The sequence below is a fragment of the Alosa alosa genome, chromosome 8 (assembly GCF_017589495.1).
Source record: "Alosa alosa isolate M-15738 ecotype Scorff River chromosome 8, AALO_Geno_1.1, whole genome shotgun sequence".
Lineage (NCBI taxonomy): Eukaryota > Metazoa > Chordata > Actinopteri > Clupeiformes > Clupeidae > Alosa > Alosa alosa.
In genome coordinates, this window is record NC_063196.1 from 15,649,389 (window position 1) to 15,670,411 (window position 21,023).

The window sequence follows — 21,023 nt, forward strand, 5'->3', positions numbered from 1 at the left end:
TAGATGATGGATAGATGAGCAACGGAGCCTAGTCATTCACATGACCTGAGTGCACTTAGGTTGATTTTGTTCACAACAAAGAGGCTGTCGCTAGAGAAGCTAAATGTTTAGATGTCGCTATTGCATCTGTTGTACAAGATATTGACAGTGCAATAACTTTAAAAAACTGAAAAAAGTGATTAAGGCATTTGTCGAGAAGAAGGATGTTTTTCCTGTTCTCCCTACAGGATTAATGGTAGGCTATTTCGTTGCCTACGATCTGCTGAATTTGACAAAAATCGAACCAACTATAAGAACAGTGACATTGGTTTCACATTAAGATACAAGAGATGCCTACTAGCCATTTCAGTGGCTGAGTAGTGCAGTTCTTTGTATGTGTAATTCTCATACAACACTACACAAAAGAAAATGTGACATTATCTTATCTTTCACATACAAGTTCCTGGTGGCGGTGCTTGTTCTGTTGATTGTGGTGGTGGTGGTGGTGGTGGTGGTGGTGGTGTATGTAGTGTTGACTCCTGCGTTGGCAGTGTTGATTTTGGTTTTGATGGTGTTGACAGTGTTGATGGTGCCATTGTTGTTGTGACAATGTTGTTGGTGCCAGGAGTCATTTTTGACAATGGTGAACGGGTGGTTGTTGAACCTTGCATGATTATTATAGAAGGAAAAACAGAATTACTTTGAATAATTACTCATACTAAGATAGAAAAATCATATGATGTAGGAGTATTCATTGTGTATAATTGGGCAGTAAACATTCATGACAATACAGCATCTTGAGAATTAAGAAATATTCTAGTTGTTATTGACAACAATTCGGACAACATGTGAGACATCTGTTTGTTGGTTATTATTTCAGATGCTATAATGCATTTTGTTTATATTTATGGTTCTTGGCAGACACTTATGTCCAAAGCAATTTACAAAAACAAGAATAAACCTGACATTAACAATAAAAGTAACACTTTACAGCAAAATCATATGGGCTAAAACAATTTTCTTAAGAAGTCATGGCTTAATCAGTAGTTTGAAAATAGCAATTTATTTTATGTGGCTCTATGCCCGCTACTACAAGCTATAACCCATTTCATTGCTCATGTAAACAACGGTCTACAGTATCTCCAAACTCCTCAGATTAAGGTAATGGTTACTGGTGGCTCCCAGTTGAAAGTTTGAACTCTTTATCATCCATAGATAGACCCTAGGTTGTGTATACCCTAAACAAACCCTTTAAACACCACTAAGAATACAAGTGAAAGGAGAAAATTATACAAAGTGAGAAACACACCTATGCATGGGTTGCTGACGCTAATAGGCAGAGATGAGCTTGTTGGAGTGTATTCTCTCCAGCAAGAGCAGTTGTAGCTGCCAATGATGTTGGAGCAGTTGGAGTTTGGACCACACTGATCAAAGTCACATTCATTTATATCTATAAAGAATAGATATAGGCGAAATGAGGAAATTATACAAAGAGAGAAACACACCTGTGCATGGCCTTTCATTGGCACAATTATTAAAAAAGTAGTCTTTAATCAACTTACCACCTTCCTAACATCAAATAGGTATTTCGATTACTTTCAGTCGGGTTTTCGGGCAAATCACAGTACTAATACAGCTCTCATTAAGGTTTTCAATGACATACGCCTCAATACAGATTCAGGTAAAACCTCAGTCCTAGTGCTACTGGACTGGAATATTTTATTACACAGACCACTGGGTTGGATTTACAAACATAGTTATCAACTGGCTGAAATCATATCTACAAGAAAGGAGTTTCTTTGTTGCCATTGGAAACTGTACCTCAACACCAACGTCCTTGACCTGTGGTGTTCCCCAGGGGTTGATCTTGGGGCCACTATTATTCAACCTCTACAGTATATGCTTCCACTTGGACAAATCATCCAAAATAATTTGATTTCATATCATAGCTATGTAGATGACACAAATTTACTTTTGTTTAAATTTAAATTTGCTCTATCACCAAACTACTATGGCCCCCTTGAATCACTGTGTATAGAACAAATCAACACCTGGATGTCTCAAAATTGTCTTTAGCTGAACAAAGAAAAAGCTGAAGTAAAGTAATTATATTTGGTAAAAGGAAGGAAAGACTTAGGGTTGCCACTGTCCATAACACAAAATGTTTGAAAGCAAAGGATACTGTTAAAAATCTTGGTGTATTAATTAACAGTGATCTAAATTTCAACAGCCACATGAAAGCGATAACTAAATCAGATTTTTACCACCTCAAAAATATTGCTAAACTTAGAGGGCTGATGTCAAAAGATGATTTAGAAAAACTCATTAATGCATTTATCTCCAGCAGGGTTGATTACTGCAATGGACTTCCTACAAAGGCCTTCCTAAAAAGACTAACAGCTTCAGGTGATACAAAATGCAGCAGCTAGGGTTCTCACAAAAACTAAAAGAACTGACCACATTACTCCAATTCATAAGTCCCTGCACTGGCTTCCAGTAGGCCAAAGAGTTGACTTTAAAGCACTACTGCTTGTTTATAAATCACTAAATGGAGCAGGACCTAAATACCTTTCAGACATGCTTCAGCAGTACACACCCTCCAGACCTATGGTCTCAGGAGAAAAACCTGTTAGTAAAACCTGCTGTTAGAACTAAACATGGTGAAGCAGCTTTTAGCTGCTATGCGGCTCAGCTCTGGAACCAACTTTCGGATGACATTAAAACAGCCCCAACTGTAGCCGGTTTTAAATCTAGACTTAAGACCAAACTGTTCTCAGATGCTTTCTGCTAACCTTGTGTCTTTTATTTTGTCTTTTTAATTATTCTTTATTTTAAAACGATTTTACCTTGTGCTTTTATGTTTTTTTTTATTCATTTATTTTTATTTTTTTATTATTATGATCTTTAGCTTTTAAACTATTATTTCACTATTGCCCTTTTATGCTTTTATTACAGTGCATGAAAATGCACTGTACTGTTATTCCAAGGCTTTTTCTTCTTATTACAGTGCATGAAAATGCACTGTACTGTTCTTCCTAGGCTTCTTCTTATTACAGTGCATGAAAATGCACTGTACTGTTCTTCCTAGGCTTCTTATTAGACTGTTATCCAATTTCTTCTTCTTATTACAGTGCATGAAAATGCACTGTACTGTTATTCCAAGGCTTTTTCTTCTTCTTCTTCTTCTTCTTCTTCTTCTTCTAACGCAGTTAATGCAGCTTCAACCGTTTAACGTAGAAACTTCATTCAAACTGTGTTGCGTAGGTCTTACTTAGGACATGTGGGCTTTGTATTTTTCAACTTTGTAACTTTTATACTTTTTAAACTATTAATTAAAAACTACTCAAAATTTCCCCATAGACTTAACATGGGCTGATGACATCACAATAGAGCCGTTAAGCAATTAGAATCCTATGGCAGGTGTTCAGGCCACCTGGACCAACTGCCAGTCTCAGGCTTTAAGCATACAAACTGGCCCTATTAAGACTATACATCCTGTTCAACTGCTTCCTCTGCCAAAAACTGTTTCAAAATAAAAGTCCTCACTATAATATTTTACTGTTAAACAATTTAACCCTTTAAACTACTGAACTTTTTAACTGTTCAGCCATTGTAACTGTTACTTGTCATCAACTATGACTCCTACCCACTGTAGCTAGTTAGCTAAGTAACATGGTTAGCATAGTTAGCATGCTAGCATAGTTAGCATGCTAGTTAACATTTTTAGCAAAACTGCTAAAAATTATTAGCTAAGTTAGCTAAGTCACATGGTTAGCATTGTTAGCATGTTAATTAGCATTTTTAGCAAAACTGCTTAAAACGATTAGCTAAGTTAGCTAAGTCACATGGTTAGCATAGTTAGCATGCTAGCATGTTAACATGCTAGTTAGCATTTTTAGCAAAACTGCTTAAAATTATTAGCTAAGTTAGCTAAGTCACATGGTTAGCATAGTTAGCATGCTAACATGTTAGCATGCTAGTTAGCATTTTTAGCAAAACTGCTTAAAATGATTAGCTAAGTCAGCTAAGTAACATGGTTAGCATAGTTAGCATAATTAGCATGTTAGCATGCTAGTTAGCATAACTGCTAAAAATAATTAGCTAAGTTAGCTAAGTCCCATGGTTAGCATACTTAGCATTTTAACATTGTTAGCATGCTAGTTAGCATAGTAACTTGGTTAACATTATTATCTTTGTTAACATAGTTAGCATAACTGCTAGCAAACATTAGCCATTCCAAGTGTCAGTTATCGTCAACTATCTACCTAAATAATTTAACCATTTAAACTATCCACTTATTTAACCGTTCAATCATTCCAACTATATTAAACCTCATCTACCAAGTAAATCATTTACCTATATAAACTATCCACCTATTTAACTGTTCAGTCATGCCAACTATATTAAACCTCATCTACCTAGCAACCAATATAGTTTGTTTTTACTCTGTATGATATTTGACATCATATTTTTTGCATTTTCATGCACTGTATTTCCTTCAGGAAATGCTTTTCTAGTTCTTCTTCTAACGCTTTTTGTGCGTTTAATGCGGCTTCAACCGTTTAACGTAGAAACTTCATTCAAACTGCGTTGCGTAGGTCTTACTTATGTGACTTCAGCTATGTATTTTTCAACTTTGTAACTTTTATACTTTTTAAACTATTAATTAAAAACTACTCAAATTTCCCCATTGACTTAACATTAGATTATGACATCACAATAGCAATTAGAATCCTATGCCAGGTGTTCAGGCCACCTGGAGCCACTGTCTCAGGCTTTAAGCATACAATATGGCTGTATTAAGACTGCAGATCCTGTTCAACTGCTTCCTGTGCCCACAACTGTTTCAAATTAAAAGTCCCTTTAAACTATCCAACTTTTAAACTGTTCAACTGTTATCAACTGTTCAACTGTTGTAACTGTCAGTCAACTATGACTCCCATCAACTGTATCCTCTGCCTTCAACTGTTTCATAATAATTCTATTAAGACTACACATTCTGTTCAACTGTTTCCTCTCTCCACAACTGTTTCAAAATAAAAGTCCTTGCTACAATAATTCCCTATTAAATAATTTAACCATTTAAACTATCCACCTATTAAACTGTTCAGTCATTCCAACTATATTAAACCTCATCTACCTAGAAAATAACTTAACCTTTTAAACTATCCACCTATTTAACTTTTCAGTCATTCCAACTATATTAAACCTCATCTAGGCTACCTAGTTCAGTCAATCCAACTATATTAAACCTCATCTGCCTAGCAAATAATTTAACCTTTTAAACTATCCACCTATTTAACTGTTCAGTCATTCCAACTATATTAAACCTCATCTACCTAGTTCAGTCATTCCAACTATATTAAACATCATCTACCTAGCAAATAGTTTAACCTTTTAAACTATCCACCTATTTAACTGTTCAGTCATTCCAACTATATTAAACCTCATCTACCTAGTTATCATCTACCTAGCAAATAATTTAACCTTTTAAACCATCCACCTATTTAACTGTTCAGTCATTCCAACTATATTAAACCTCGTCTACCTAGTTCAGTCATTCCAACTATATTAAACCTCATCTATCTAGCAAATAGTTTAACCTTTTCAAATATCCACCTAATTAACTGTTCAGTCATTCCAACTATATTAAACCTCATCTACCTAGCAAATAATTTAACCTTTTAAACTATCCACCTATTTGCTCCAACTATATTAAAACTCATCTACCTAGCAAATAATTTAACCTTTTTAAACTATCCACCTATTTAACTCCAACTATATTAAACCTCATCTACCTGGCAAATGAATTTAACCTTTTAAACTATCCACCTGTTTTAACTATTCAGTCATTCCAACTATATTAAACCTCATCTATCTAGCAAATGGAGTCATTCCAACTATATTAAACCTCATCTATCTAGCAAATAGTTTAACCTTTTCAAATATCCACCTAATTAACTGTTCAGTCATTCCAACTATATTAAACCTCATCTACCTAGCAAATAATTTAACCTTTTAAACTATCCACCTATTTAACTCCAACTATATTAAAACTCATCTACCTAGCAAATAATTTAACCTTTTAAACTATCCACCTATTTAACTCCAACTATATTAAACCTCATCTACCTAGCAAATAATTTAACCTTTTAAACTATCCACCTATTTAACTATTCAGTCATTCCAACTATATTAAACCTCATCTATCTAGCAAATAGTTTAACCTTTTAAACTATCCACCTATTTAACTGTTCAGTCATTCCAACTATATTAAACCTCATCTACCTAGTTCAGTCATTCCAACTACATTAAACCTCATCTACCTAGCAAATAATTAAACCTTTTAAACTATCCACCTATTTAACTGTTCAGTCATTCCAACTATATTAAACCTCATCTACCTAGTTCAGTCATTCCAACTATATTAAACCTCATCTACCTAGCAAATAATTTAACCTTTTAAACCATCCACCTATTTAACTGTATGTCAACAAACTTTAAACTATCTACATATAACTTTTAAACTTTCAACATTCATTAAACTATCTGTCTATTAAACTATCTGTCTATTAACAACTGTTAAACTATCAACATTCAACTTTTAAACTGTCTACGTCTAAACTATCAACTTTTTATTAAGCTATGCTATATCTGTCCTAGCTTCATTTTCATGCACTCGTAATTCCCTGGAATTACATTCTCTAGTTACAGTGCATGAAAATGCACTGTACTGTTCTTCCTAGGCTTCTTCTTATTCTTCTTCTAACGCATTTAATGCAGCTTCAACCGTTTAACGTAGAAACTTCATTCAAACTATGTTACGTAGGTCTTACTTAGGACATGGGTGCTATGTATTTTTCAGCTTTGTAACTTTTATACTTTTTACGTAACATAGTTTGAATGAAGTTTCTACGTTAAACGGTTGAAGCTGCATTAAATGCGTTAGCGGAAGAATAAGAATAAGAACTAGAAAAGCATTTCCTGAAGGAAATACAGTGCATGAAAATGCAAAAATATGATGTAAAATATCATACAGAGTAAAAACAAACTATATTGGTTGCTAGGTAGATGAGGTTTAATATAGTTGGAATGACTGAACAGTTAAATAAGTGGATAGTTTAAATGGTTAAATTATTTAGGTAGATAGTTGACGATAACTGACACTTGGAATGGCTCTAATGTTTGCTAGCAGTTATGCTAACTATATTAACAAAGATGATAATGCTAACCAAGTTACTATGCTAACTAGCATGCTAACAATGTTAAAATGCTAAGTATGCTAACCATGTGACTTAGCTAACTTAGTTAATCATTTTTAGCAGTTATGCTAACTATGCTAACTAACATGCTAACAATGTTAACCATGTTACATGTCAACCAATGCTGACTTAGCTCATCATTTTAAGCAGTTTTGCTAAAAATGCTAATTAGCATGCTAACATGCTAGCATGCTAACCATGTGACTTAGCTAACTTAGCTAATCATTTTAAGCAGTTTTGCTAAAAATGCTAACTAGCAATTAGAATCCTATGGCAGGTGTTCGGGCCACCTGGACCAACTGCCAGTCTCAGGCTTTAAGCATACAAACTGGCCCTATTAAGACTACACATCCTGTTCAACTGCTTCCTCTGCCAAAAACTGTTTCAAAATAAAAGTCCTCACTATAATATTTTACTGTTAAACAATTTAACCCTTTAAACTACTGAACTTTTTAACTGTTTAGCCATTGTAACTGTTACTTATCATCAACTATGACTCCTACCCACTGTAGCTAGTTAGCATGGTTAGCATGTTAGCATTTTAAACAAAACTGCTAAAAATGATTAGCTAAGTTAACTAAGTAACATGGTTAGCATAGTAGCATGCTAGTGTGTTATCATGCTAGTTAACATTTTTAGCAAAACTGCTAAAAATGATTAGCTAAGTTAGCTAAGTAACATGGTTAACATAGTTAGCATGCTAGTTAACATTTTTAGCAAAACTCCTAAAAATGATTAGCTAAGTTAGCTAAGTAATATGGTTAGCATAGTTAGCATGCTAACATGTTAGCACGCTAGTTAGCATAGTTAGCATAACTGCTAAAAATGATTAGCTAGGTTAGCTAAGTAACATGGTTAGCATAGTTAGCATGCTAATTAGCATTTTTAGCAAAACTACCTAAAATGAAAACATTAGCTAAGTTAACTAAGTTAAGTAACTTGGTTAACATTATTATCTTTGATAACATAGTTAGCATAACTGCTAGCAAACATTAGAGCCATTCAACCTGTCATTTATCGTCAATTATCTACCTAAATAATTTAACCATTTAAATTATCCACCTATTTAACCGTTCAATCATTCCAACTATATTAAACCTTATCTACCAAGCAAATAATTTAACTATATAAACTATCCACTTATTTAACTGTTCAGTCATTCCAACTATTAAACCTCATCTACCTAGCAACCAATATAGTTTGTTTTTACTCTGTATGATATTTTACATCATATTTTTTGCATTTTCATGCACTGTATTTCCTTCAGGAAATGCTTTTCTAGTTCTTCTTCTTCTTCTTCTTCTAACGCACTTAATGCAGCTTCAACCGTTTAACGTAGAAACTTCATTCAAACTATGTTACGTAGGTCTTACTTAGGACATGGGTGCTATGTATTTTTCAGCTTTGTAACTTTTATACTTTTTAAACTATTAATTAATAACTAATCAAAATTTCCCCATTGACTTAACATTATGATTATGACATCACAATACGGCCGTTAAGCAATTAGAATCCTATGGCAGGTGTTCGGGCAACCTGGACCAACTGCCAGTCTCAGGCTTTAAGCATACAAACTGGCCCTATTAAGACTACACATCCTGTTCAACTGCTTCCTCTGCCTAAAACTGTTTCAAAATAAAAGTCCTCACTACAATATTTCACTGTTAAACAATTTAACCCTTTAAACTACTGAACTTTTTAACTGTTCAGCCATTGTAACTGTTACTTATCATCAACTATGACTCCTACCCACTGTAGCTAGTTAGCATGGTTAGCATAGTTAGCATGCTAGCATGTTAGCATGCTAGCATTTTTAGCAAAACTGCTAAAAATGATTAGCTAAGTTAGCTAAGTAACATGGTTAACATAGTTAGCATGTTAGCATGCTAGTTAGCAAAACTATTAAAAATGATTAGCTAAGTTATCTAAGTAACATAGTTAACTTGTTAACTAGTTAATTAGCATAGTTAGCATGCTAATTAAAATTTTTAGCAAAAAAACTTGGTTAACATTATTTTCTTTGATAACATAGTAGCATAACTGCTAGCAAACATTAGGGCCATTCCAACTGTTAGTTATCGTCAATTATCTACCTAAATAATTTAACTATTTAAATTATCCACCTATTTAACCGTTCAATCATTCCAACTATATTAAACCTTATCTACCAAGCAAATCATTTAACTATATAAACTATCCACCTATTTAACTGTTCAGTCATTCCAACTATATAAAACCTCATCTATCTAGTTCAGTCATTTGAACTATATTAAACCTCATCATGTTGGTTGCCAATTAGCACATCATCTGTTTTAACAATATATTTCACACCATATGTTTTGCATTTTCATGCACTGGTAATTCCCTGGAATTGCGTTTTCTAGTTATTCTTCTTCTTCTAACGCAGTTAATGCAGCTTAAACCTTTTAACGTAGAAACTTCATTCAAACTATGTTACGTAGGTCTTACTTAGGACATGTGGGCTTTGTATTTTTCAACTTTGTAACTTTTATACTTTTTAAACTATTAATTAAAAACTAGTCAAAATTTCCCCATAGACTTAACATGGGCTGATGACATCACAATAGAGCCGTTAAGCAATTAGAATCCTATGGCAGGTGTTCGGGCCACCTGCATCAACTGCCAGTCTCAGGCTTTAAGCATACAAACTGGCCCTATTAAGACTACACACCCTATTCAACTGCTTCCTCTGCCAAAAACTGTTTCAAAATAAAAGTCCTCACTACAATATTTCACTGTTCACAATTTAACCCTTTAAACTACTGAACTTTTCAACTGTTCAGCCATTGTAACTGTTTGTCTGCTTGTCATCAACTATGACTCCTACCCACTGTAGCTAGTTAGCTAAGTAACATGGTTAGCATAGTTAGCATGCTAGCATGTTAGCATAGTTAGCATAACTGTTAAAAATGATTAGCTAAGTAACATGGTTAGCATAGTTAGCATGCTAACATGCTAGTTAGCATTTTTAGCAAAACTGCTAAAAATGATTAGCTAAGTTAGCTAAGTAACATGGTTAGCATAGTTAGCATGTTAGTTAGCATTTTTAGCAAAACTGCTAAAAATGATTAGCTATGTTAGCTAAGTATTATGGTTAGCATGTTAGCATTTTTTAACAAAACTGCTAAAAATGATTAGCTAAGTAAAGTGGTTAGCATAGTTAGCATGCTAGTTAGCATAGTAACTTGGTTAACATTATTATCTTTGTTAACATAGTTAGCATAACTGCTAGCAAACATTAGAGCCATTCCAACTGTTACTTATCGTCAACTATCTACCTAAATAATTTAACCATTTAAACTATCCACCTATTTAACTGTTCAGTCATTCCAACTATATTAAACCTCATCTACTTAGCAACCAATATAGTTTGTTTTTTACTCTGTATGATATTTTTACATCATATTTTTGCATTTTTCATGCACTGTATTTCCTTCAGGAAATGCTTTTTCTAGTTCTTATTCTTATTCTTCCCTTAGCGCATTTAATGCAGCTTCAACCGTTTAACATGTAGAAACTTCATTCAAACTATGTTCACGTGGGTCTTACTTGGGGCATGGGTGCTATGTATTTTCAGCTTTGTAACTTTTATACTTTTTAAACTATTAATTAAAAACTATCAAAATTTCCCCATTGACTTAACATTATGATTATGACATCACAATACGGCCGTTTAAGCAATTAGAATCCTGTGGCGGGTGTTAGACCCACCTGGACCAACTGCCAGTCTCAGGCTTTAAGCATACAAACTGGCCCTATTAAGACTACACATCCTGTTCAACTGCTTCCTCTGCCAAAAACTGTTTCAAAATAAAAGTCCTCACTACAATATTTCACTGTTAAACAATTTAACCCTTTAAACTACTGAACTTTTTAACTGTTCAGCCATTGTAACTGTTACTTATCATCAACTATGACTCCTACCCACAGTAGCTGTAGTTAGTTATTTAAAAAACTGCTAAACATGGTTAGCATAGTTAGCATGCTAGTAATAGGTGTTATCATGTTAGTTAGCATTTTTAGCAAAACTGCTAAAAATGATTAGCTAAGTAACATGGTTAGCATAGTTAGCATGCTAGCATGCTAGTTAACATTTTAGCAAAACTCCTAAAAAATGATTAGCTAAGTTAGCTAAGTAATATGGTTAGCATAGTTAGCATGCTAACATGTTAGCACGCTTAGTTAGCATAGTTAGCATAACTGCTAAAATGATTAGCTAGGTTAGCTAAGTAACATGGTTAGCATACAAGATGCTAATTAGCATTTTAGCAAAACTACCTAAAATGAAAACATTAGCTAAGTTAACTAAGTTAAGTAACTTGGTTAACATTATTATCTTTGATAACATAGTTAGCATAACTGCTAGCAAACATTAGAGCCATTCAACCTGTCATTTATGGGTCAATTATCTACCTAAATAATTTAACCATTTAAATTATCCACCTATTTAACCGTTCAATCATTCCAACTATATTAAACCTTATCTACCAAGCAAATAATTTAACTATATAAACTATCCACTTATTTAACTGTTCAGTCATTCCAACTATTAAACCTCATCTACCTAGCAACCAATATAGTTTGTTTTTACTCTGTATGATATTTTTACATCATATTTTTTTGCATTTTCATGCACTGTATTTCCTTCAGGAAATGCTTTTCTAGTTCTTCTTCTTCTTCTTCTTCTAGCGCACTTAATGCAGCTTCAACCGTTTAACGTAGAAACTTCATTCAAACTATGTTAGTTTAGGTCTTACTTAGGACATGGGTGCTATGTATTTTTCAGCTTTGTAACTTTTATACTTTTAAACTATTAATTAATAACTAATCAAAATTTCCCCATTGACTTAACATTATGATTATGACATCACAATACTGCCGTTAAGCAATTAGAATCCTATGGCAGGTGTTCGGGCACCTGGACCAACTGCCAGTCTCAGGCTTTAAGCATACAAACTGGCCCTATTAAGACTACACATCCTGTTCAACTGCTTCCTCTGCCTAAAACTGTTTCAAAAAATAAAAGTCCTCACTACAATATTTCACTGTTAAACAATTTAACCCTTTAAACTACTGAACTTTTTAACTGTTCAGCCATTGTAACTGTTACTTATCATCAACTATGACTCCTACCCACTGTAGCTAGTTAGCATGGTTAGCATAGTTAAGATGCTAGCATGTTAGCAATGCTAACATTTTTTAAAAAAACTGCTAAAAATGATTAGCTAAGTTAGCTAAGTAACATGGTTAACATAGTTAGCATGTTAGCATGCTAGTTAGCAAAACTATTAAAAATGATTAGCTAAGTTATCTAAGTAACATAGTTAACTTGTTAACTAGTTAATTAGCATAGTTAGCATGCTAATTAAAAATTTTAGCAAAAACTTGGTTAACATTATTTTCTTTGATAACATAGTAGCATAACTGCTAGCAAACATTAGGGCCATTCCAACTGTTAGTTATCGTCAATTATCTACCTAAATAATTTAACTATTTAAATTATCCACCTATTTAACCGTTCAATCATTCCAACTATATTAAACCTTATCTACCAAGCAAATCATTTAACTATATAAACTATCCACCTATTTAACTGTTCAGTCATTTCCAACTATATAAAACCTCATCTATCTAGTTCAGTCATTTTGAACTATATTAAACCTCATCATGTTGGTTGCCAATTAGCACATCATCTGTTTTAACAATATATTTCACACCATATGTTTTGCATTTTCATGCACTGGTAATTCCCTGGAATTGCGTTTTCTAGTTATTCTTCTTCTTCTAACGCAGTTAATGCAGCTTAAACCTTTTAACGTAGAAACTTCATTCAAACTATGTTACGTAGGTCTTACTTAGGACATGTGGGCTTTGTATTTTTCAACTTTGTAACTTTTATACTTTTTAAACTATTAATTAAAAACTAGTCAAAATTTCCCCATAGACTTAACATGGGCTGATGACATCACAATAGAGCCGTTAAGCAATTAGAATCCCCATGGCAGGTGTTGAGGGCCACCTGCATCAACTGCCAGTCTCGGGCTTTAAGCATACAAACTGGCCCTATTAAGACTACACACCCTATTCAACTGCTTCCTCTGCCAAAAACTGTTTCAAAATAAAAGTCCTCACTACAATATTTCACTGTTCACAATTTAACCCTTTAAACTACTGAACTTTTCAACTGTTCAGCCATTGTAACTGTTTGTCTGCTTGTCATCAACTATGACTCCTACCCACTGTAGCTAGTTAGCTAAGTAACATGGTTAGCATAGTTAGCATGCTAGCATGTTAATATAGTTAGCATAACTGTTAAAAATGATTAGCTAAGTAACATGGTTAGCATAGTTAGCATGCTAACATGCTAGTTAGTTATTTTTAGCAAAACTGCTAAAAATGATTAGCTAAGTTAGCTAAGTAACATGGTTAGCATAGTTAGCATGTTAGTTAGCATTTTTTAAAGAAAACTGCTAAAAATGATTAGCTATGTTAGCTAAGTATTATGGTTAGCATGTTAGCATTTTTAACAAAACTGCTAAACGAAATGATTAGCTAAGTAGTAAAGTGGTTAGCATAGTTAGCATGCTAGTTAGCATAGTAACTTGGTTAACATTATTATCTTTGTTAACATAGTTAGCATAACTGCTAGCAAACATTAGAGCCATTCCAACTGTTACTTATCGTCAACTATCTACCTAAATAATTTAACCATTTAAACTATCCACCTATTTAACTGTTCAGTCATTCCAACTATATTAAACCTCATCTACTTAGCAACCAATATAGTTTGTTTTTACTCTGTATGATATTTTACATCATATTTTTGCATTTTCATGCACTGTATTTCCTTCAGGAAATGCTTTTCTAGTTCTTATTCTTATTCTTCTTCTTAACGATTTAATGCAGCTTCAACCGTTTAACGTAGAAACTTCATTCAAACTATGTTACGTAGGTCTTACTTGGGGCATGGGTGCTATGTATTTTTCAGCTTTGTAACTTTTATACTTTTTAAACTATTAATTAAAAACTATCAAAATTTCCCCATTGACTTAACATTATGATTATGACATCACAATACGGCCGTTAAGCAATTAGAATCCTGTGGCAGGTGTTCGGGCCACCTGGACCAACTGCCAGTCTCAGGCTTTAAGCATACAAACTGGCCCTATTAAGACTACACATCCTGTTCAACTGCTTCCTCTGCCAAAAACTGTTTCAAAATAAAAGTCCTCACTACAATATTTCACTGTTAAACAATTTAACCCTTTAAACTACTGAACTTTTTAACTGTTCAGCCATTGTAACTGTTACTTATCATCAACTATGACTCTTACCCACTGTAGTTAGTTAGCTAAGTCACATGGTTAGCATAGTTAGCATGCTAGCGTGTTAGCATGTTAGTTAGCATTTTTAGCAAAACTGCTAAAAATGATTAGCTAAGTAACATGGTTAGCATAGTTAGCATGCTAGCATGCTAGTTAGCATTTTAACCCTCTATACCCCAGTGGAATTCTACAACAATGCTTCAGATTCCTGGGAATTCTAAGAGAAAAGGGCAATTTGAGAAACATTTTAAATAACCAAGAATAACTAAAAATCTAATGAAAAGTGTCAATTGTAAGTTTCTTTCAGTTTAAAGATTAGAAATTGCTCTTTCAAATGATATATGATCCATTAAAAATGATATATTCATGTTTCCCATAGACAGCCATAGGCCTACTCACTTACAGTCTCAAAGTTTTTCACTAACAAAAAGTTATAAATATGGTTCACATATTTCTGTATTAGAAGCTGGAAAACACGATACTATATGATTACCGATTTCATTGAAATAGACTGGCATATCTTGCACTTATTTGGGATTTAGCTGGACAGTGAGCCTTACAGCTAAAAAAATGATGAGGATATGAACTAACGTAGGCCATGAAGCATAGCTTATGAAATCGTGACTCATTTGATAAGCATGTCACCAACAACAGGGACTGTTAATCCTGACATGGATTTACGTTTTGTTTTATATGCACATCATGTTATATAATTTATCTAAACTTGATCAGTTGATGATAATGAACCTGTTGCACTTTCGTTCACTAACCTTCAACCTATCCTGTGCTAACATTACGAGTCTCAGACTAACGTTAACGTTACATCAGTGAAGGTAGCAAATTAGCAGGCTTTTTGTAATCGAAGATGACGAGACATTGGCCTACTTGTATACAAATACATTTTCCTGACATCCATAAGCAGAAAACACAACGGTGGTTCCCGCTTTGGTTATTAGTCAACAAAACTCATTTAGAGAGACATACATAAGTAGTAGTTTGCAATAACTATCTGTAAGTGGGATAACGATAATGTTAGCTTTACTGTACATGCCAGAAAGGGGTAATGTTAATGTTATGTGTTAAGATATAACTGCAAATAAACCTGGCATGGGTTTATCATAAACTTTATTGTTAATTAGGCCATGACCCATCATTGAATTATGCCTATATTTTGCTGGTGCTAGCTAAACTCAAACTGACTTTCACAGTGACAGCCATACAATTTTTTTATGCCAGAGAGGCAGCTAAGTCAGTCATGACAAACGGGAGGATGCTAACGTTAAATTTATTACACTTTCATGTTTTTATTTTGTCATTTTCTTACATCAATATGATCGTCACTTACATCAAAACATGGTGGATGCACATCAATACCATCTCATCTAATGAGAAAAGACGCGGACGCTTGTTAGAAGCCATAACTCCAGAGGCACCGTAAGTCCTCAGCCGGTCAGTCAACAGGCTAAACTCAAAAATACCGGAGAAATGTCAATAGCGACCTAGCCATTTAAGTGTGTCAAAATAAAAGTCTGGTGTTTATTTATCCACTAACGCTGTATTATTTCATGTATGAAGGTTATACTGTAGCAGATGTCTCTTTAAGAATTGCGGCCGGCCGCGGCCGTTACAGGAGAATACAGAACGGCCGTCGACGGCCGCTACGGGGTATAGAGGGTTAAGCAAAACTGTTTAAAATGATTAGCAAAGTTAGCTAAGTCACATGGTTAGCATAGTTAGCATGCTAGCATGCTAGTTAGCATTTTTAGCAAAACTGCTTAAAATTATTAGCTAAGTCAGCTAAGTAACATGGCTAGCATGTTAGTTAGCATAACTACTAAAAATGATTAACTAAGTTAGCTAAGTAACATGGTTAGCATAGTTAGCATGTTAGTTAGCATAGTTACCATAACTGCTAAAAATGATTAGCTAAGTTAGCTAAGTCACATGGTTAGCATACTTAGCATTTTAACATTGTTAGCATGCTAGTTAGCATAGTAACTTGGTTAACATTATTATCTTTGTTAACATAGTTAGCATAACTGCTAGCAAACATTAGAGCCATTCCAAGTGTCAGTTATTGTCAACTATCTACCTAAATAATTTAACCATTTAAACTATCCACTTATTTAACTGTTCAGTCAGTCATTCCAACTATGTTAAACCTCATCTACCTAGCAACCAATATAGTTTGTTTTTACTCTGTATGATATTTTACATCATATTTTTGCATTTTCATGCACTGTATTTCCTTCAGGTAATGCTTTTCTAGTTTGTTATTACTGTTTGCTTTTGTTTATGTAAAGCACATTGAATGACCTATGTGTATGAATTGTGCTATATAAATAAACTAACCTCTAATTTTTTGGGGGAAAAATACTGAATTTATTGAGTAAATAACTATTTTAAGAGGGACTATGCATGTGGAACATGATAATTGACACAGAGAGTTTTTACACACCCAAACCCACACTTCAGGAAAAAAAAGGTTACACACTGAAATCAAAACAAAAAGCTAGATACCTATGCATGGATTGTTGGTGTCAATGGGCAAAGATGTGTTTCTTGGAGTGTATCCTCTCCAGCAAGAACAGTTGTAGCTGCCAATGGTGTTGGCACAGGTGGAGTTCAGACCACATGGATCAAAGTCGCATTCGTTTACATCTATCAACAGCAGAAAAAAGGACAAACATTGGGAAACTAATAGGGACAAACGATTCAAAGATATGTGCGTAGAACATGAAATCTTCTGACCTGGATGCATAGGCTGATTGAAAGAAACAAACGCCGCTTTTGTGACATTTTCAAAGTGAGGCTGTTTATTTGCCCTCGTCATATCTTATTTTACTGCCATACTCAAGATTAAATTTAATTAAATGTCTTGTGGTTTTGCCAAGCAAATCATTTAACTATATAAACTATCCACCTATTTAACTGTTCAGTCATTCCAACTATATTAAACCTCATCTACCTAGCAACCAATATAGTTTGTTTTTACTCTGTATGATATTTTACATCATATTTTTCCTTCAGGAAATGCTTTTCTAGTTCTTATTCTTATTCTTCCGCTAACGCATTTAATGCAGCTTCAACCGTTTAACGTAGAAACTTCATTCAAACTATGTTACGTAGGTCTTACTTGGGGCATGGGTGCTATGCATTTTTCAGCTTTGTAACTTTTATACTTTTTAAACTATTAATTAAAAACTATCAAAATTTCCCCATTGACTTAACATTATGATTATGACATCACAACACGGCCGTTAAGCAATTAGAATCCTGTGGCAGGTGTTCGGGCCACCTGGACCAACTGCCAGTCTCAGGCTTTAAGCATACAAACTGGCCCTATTAAGACTACACATCCTGTTCAACTGCTTCCTCTGCCAAAAACTGTTTCAAAATAAAAGTCCTCACTACAATATTTCACTGTTAAACAATTTAACCCTTTAAACTACTGAACTTTTTAACTGTTCAGCCATTGTAACTGTTACTTATCATCAACTATGACTCTTACCCACTGTAGTTAGTTAGCTAAGTTAGCTAAGTCACATGGTTAGCATGCTAGCATGTTAGCATGCTAGTTAGCATTTTTAGCAAAATTTTTTAGCAAAACTGCTTAAAATGATTAGCTAAGTTAGCTAAGTCACATGGTTAGCATAGTTAGCATGCTAGTTAGCATTTTTAGCAAAACTGCTTAAAATGATTAGCTAGGTTAGCTAAGTCACATGGTTAGCATAGTTAGCATGCTAGTTAGCATTTTTAGCAAAACTGCTTACAATGATTAGCTAAGTCAGCTAAGTAACATGGTTAGCATGTTAGTTAGCATAACTACTAAAAATGATTAACTAAGTTAGCTAAGTAACATGGTTAGCATAGTTAGCATGTTAATTAGCATAGTTACCATAACTGCTAAAAATGATTAGCTAAGTCACATGGTTAGCATACTTAGCATTTTAACATTGTTAACATGCTAGTTAGCATAGTAACTTGGTTAACATTATTATCTTTGTTAACATAGTTAGCATAACTACTAGCAAACATTACAGCCATTCCAAGTGTCAGTTATCGTCAACTATCTACCTAAATAATTTAACCATTTAAACTATCCACTTATTTAACTGTTCAGTCAGTCATTCCAACTATGTTAAATCTCATCTACCTAGCAACCAATATAGTTTTTTTTTACTCTGTATGATATTTTACATCATATTTTTGCATTTTCATGCACTGTATTTCCTTCAGGTAATGCTTTTCTAGTTTGTTATTACTGTTTGCTTTTGTTTATGTAAAGCACATTGAATGACCTATGTGTATGAATTGCGCTATATAAATAAACTAACCCCTAATTGTTTTGGGGAAAAATACTGAATTTATTGAGTAAATAACTATTTTAAGAGGGACTATGCATGTGGAACATGATAATTGACACAGAGAGTTTTTACACACCCAAACCCACACTTCAGGAAAAAAAAGGTTACACACTGAAATCAAAACAAAAAGCTAGATACCTATGCATGGATTGTTGGTGTCAATGGGCAAAGATGTGTTTCTTGGAGTGTATCCTCTCCAGCAAGAACAGTTGTAGCTGCCAATGGTGTTGGCACAGGTGGAGTTCAGACCACATGGATCAAAGTCGCATTCGTTTACATCTATCAACAGCAGAAAAAAGGACAAACATTGGGAAACTAATAGGGACAAACGATTCAAAGATATGTGCGTAGAACATGAAATCTTCTGACCTGGATGCATAGGCTGATTGAAAGAACCAAACGCCGCTTTTGTGACATTTTCAAAGTGAGGCTGTTTATTTGCCCTCGTCATATCTTATTTTACTGCCATACTCAAGATTAAATTTAATTAAATGTCTTGTGGTTTTGCATGCCACCCCCTATGTAACAGTTCAGTTGAATGAAATGGGATGTGAACCAACCTCTCTGGCAGAACGGTCCATTTGTCGGTAAACCATTAAGACATCCACAGGTGCCTTCGCTGAACTCATCACAGGCTCCATAAGTGATACAGCTGTCATGGGGCCAGGTGTACTGCTCCTCACAGACACACCGATATCCACTTGTGTTTGAGTAACACACTGATGGATGATGGACAATCAGTTACTATCATGGTATAGTTGGGGAGAAGCATCATTGCAACTTGATTTCACCGTATACTGTACGTATATTCATTATACGAATACAGTAATGAAACCGTTATGAGGCTTTCTGGAGCACATACAACTATGTGAATATGATGTGAATAATATGTAAAGCTTTTGTCATTTGTCAATACCAAATGCATTCTCAATCTGATGTTATTCTCACCTGTTGTGACATTGATGTTAGCGATATCAATTTGTTCAGTTGTTGCGAGTGGGAGAGGAAGGTCAAGTTCAGACAACTCCATCTTTAGTTGGTCAGCATCTACTGTTCTCATCACAATATCAAACTCAAATGTGTACACTTCTGTAGGACCTGTAAGGGATAGTAATGTAAAATGCAATTGTGTCTTTCCTTATGCCTTATATGGCAAAACCACAGCTGTAAGTATATCCTTTCCCGACCCAACTCTTGCCTTGAGCCATATTGCTTAAAGGATTGGTTTGCCGTAAACACAATCTAGGGGTCTATTTATGAATAATGATGAGTTAAACATTTAGTTTGTGAGTAAAATTGCATTATTCGGAGGAGTTTTGAGCTAGAACATTATTTGTATTAGCAACAGGCATAGAGCCACGTCAAAATAAAGAGCAATTTTCAAATCACTGACAAAGTTCAATATGGCAGATTCAAATCAGTGGGCACGTTAGACTTCCTGCAGTGTTGCTGGAATGCGCAGATCTGGTTTAACATAACTCATGCATCACGTTCAAACATATATGCGCACCGCTGCAAGAAGCTACAAGAACATAATTTGGCCCCCAAATGAAAGGTATCACCGTTATCATCCATAAATAGACCCTAGGTTGTGTTTACCCCAAACCAATCCTTGAAACATCACTAAGAATACAGGAAAAATGAGGAAATTATACAAAGAGAGAAACACACCTATGCATTGGTTGCTGCCGCTAATAGGCAGAGATGAGCTTGTTGGAGTGTATCCTACCCAGCAAGAGCAGTTGTAGCTGCCAATGATGTTGGAGCAGTTGGAGTTTGGACCACACTGATCAAAGTCACATTCATTTATATCTATAAAGAATAGATATAGGCGAAATGAGGAAATTATACAAAGAGAGAAACACACCTGTGCATGGCCTTTCATTGGCACAATTATTAAAAAAGTAGTCTTTAATCAACTTACCACCTTCCTAACATCAAATAGGTATTTTGATTACTTTCAGTCGGGTTTCCAGGCAAATCACAGTACTAATACAGCTCTCATTAAGGTTTTCAATGACATACGCCTTGTGGGATATTTTTTTTCATTGAATGTTTAGTATACCTTA

The 21,023-nt window shown here is 34.3% G+C and overlaps 1 protein-coding gene across 4 annotated transcripts in view; it reads right to left on the reverse strand.

Moving 5' to 3' along the window:
• LOC125299457 (adhesion G protein-coupled receptor F5-like) overlaps positions 1–21,023 on the reverse strand; it is a 68,678-nt gene that overhangs the window by 11,348 nt on the left and 36,307 nt on the right. For 2 of the 4 annotated variants that reach the window (XM_048250735.1, XM_048250737.1), the window contains 7 exons: positions 20,626–20,766; positions 19,903–20,052; positions 19,515–19,673; positions 19,093–19,233; positions 17,108–17,248; positions 1,289–1,429; positions 437–643 (listed from right to left, as the gene is read on the reverse strand). In XM_048250735.1, the coding sequence (XP_048106692.1) occupies positions 437–643; positions 1,289–1,429; positions 17,108–17,248; positions 19,093–19,233; positions 19,515–19,673; positions 19,903–20,052; positions 20,626–20,766 (1,080 nt within the window). The remainder of the gene's footprint in view (positions 1–436; positions 644–1,288; positions 1,430–17,107; positions 17,249–19,092; positions 19,234–19,514; positions 19,674–19,902; positions 20,053–20,625; positions 20,767–21,023) is intronic. The other 2 variants (XM_048250736.1, XM_048250739.1) reach the window with 2 other exon arrangements.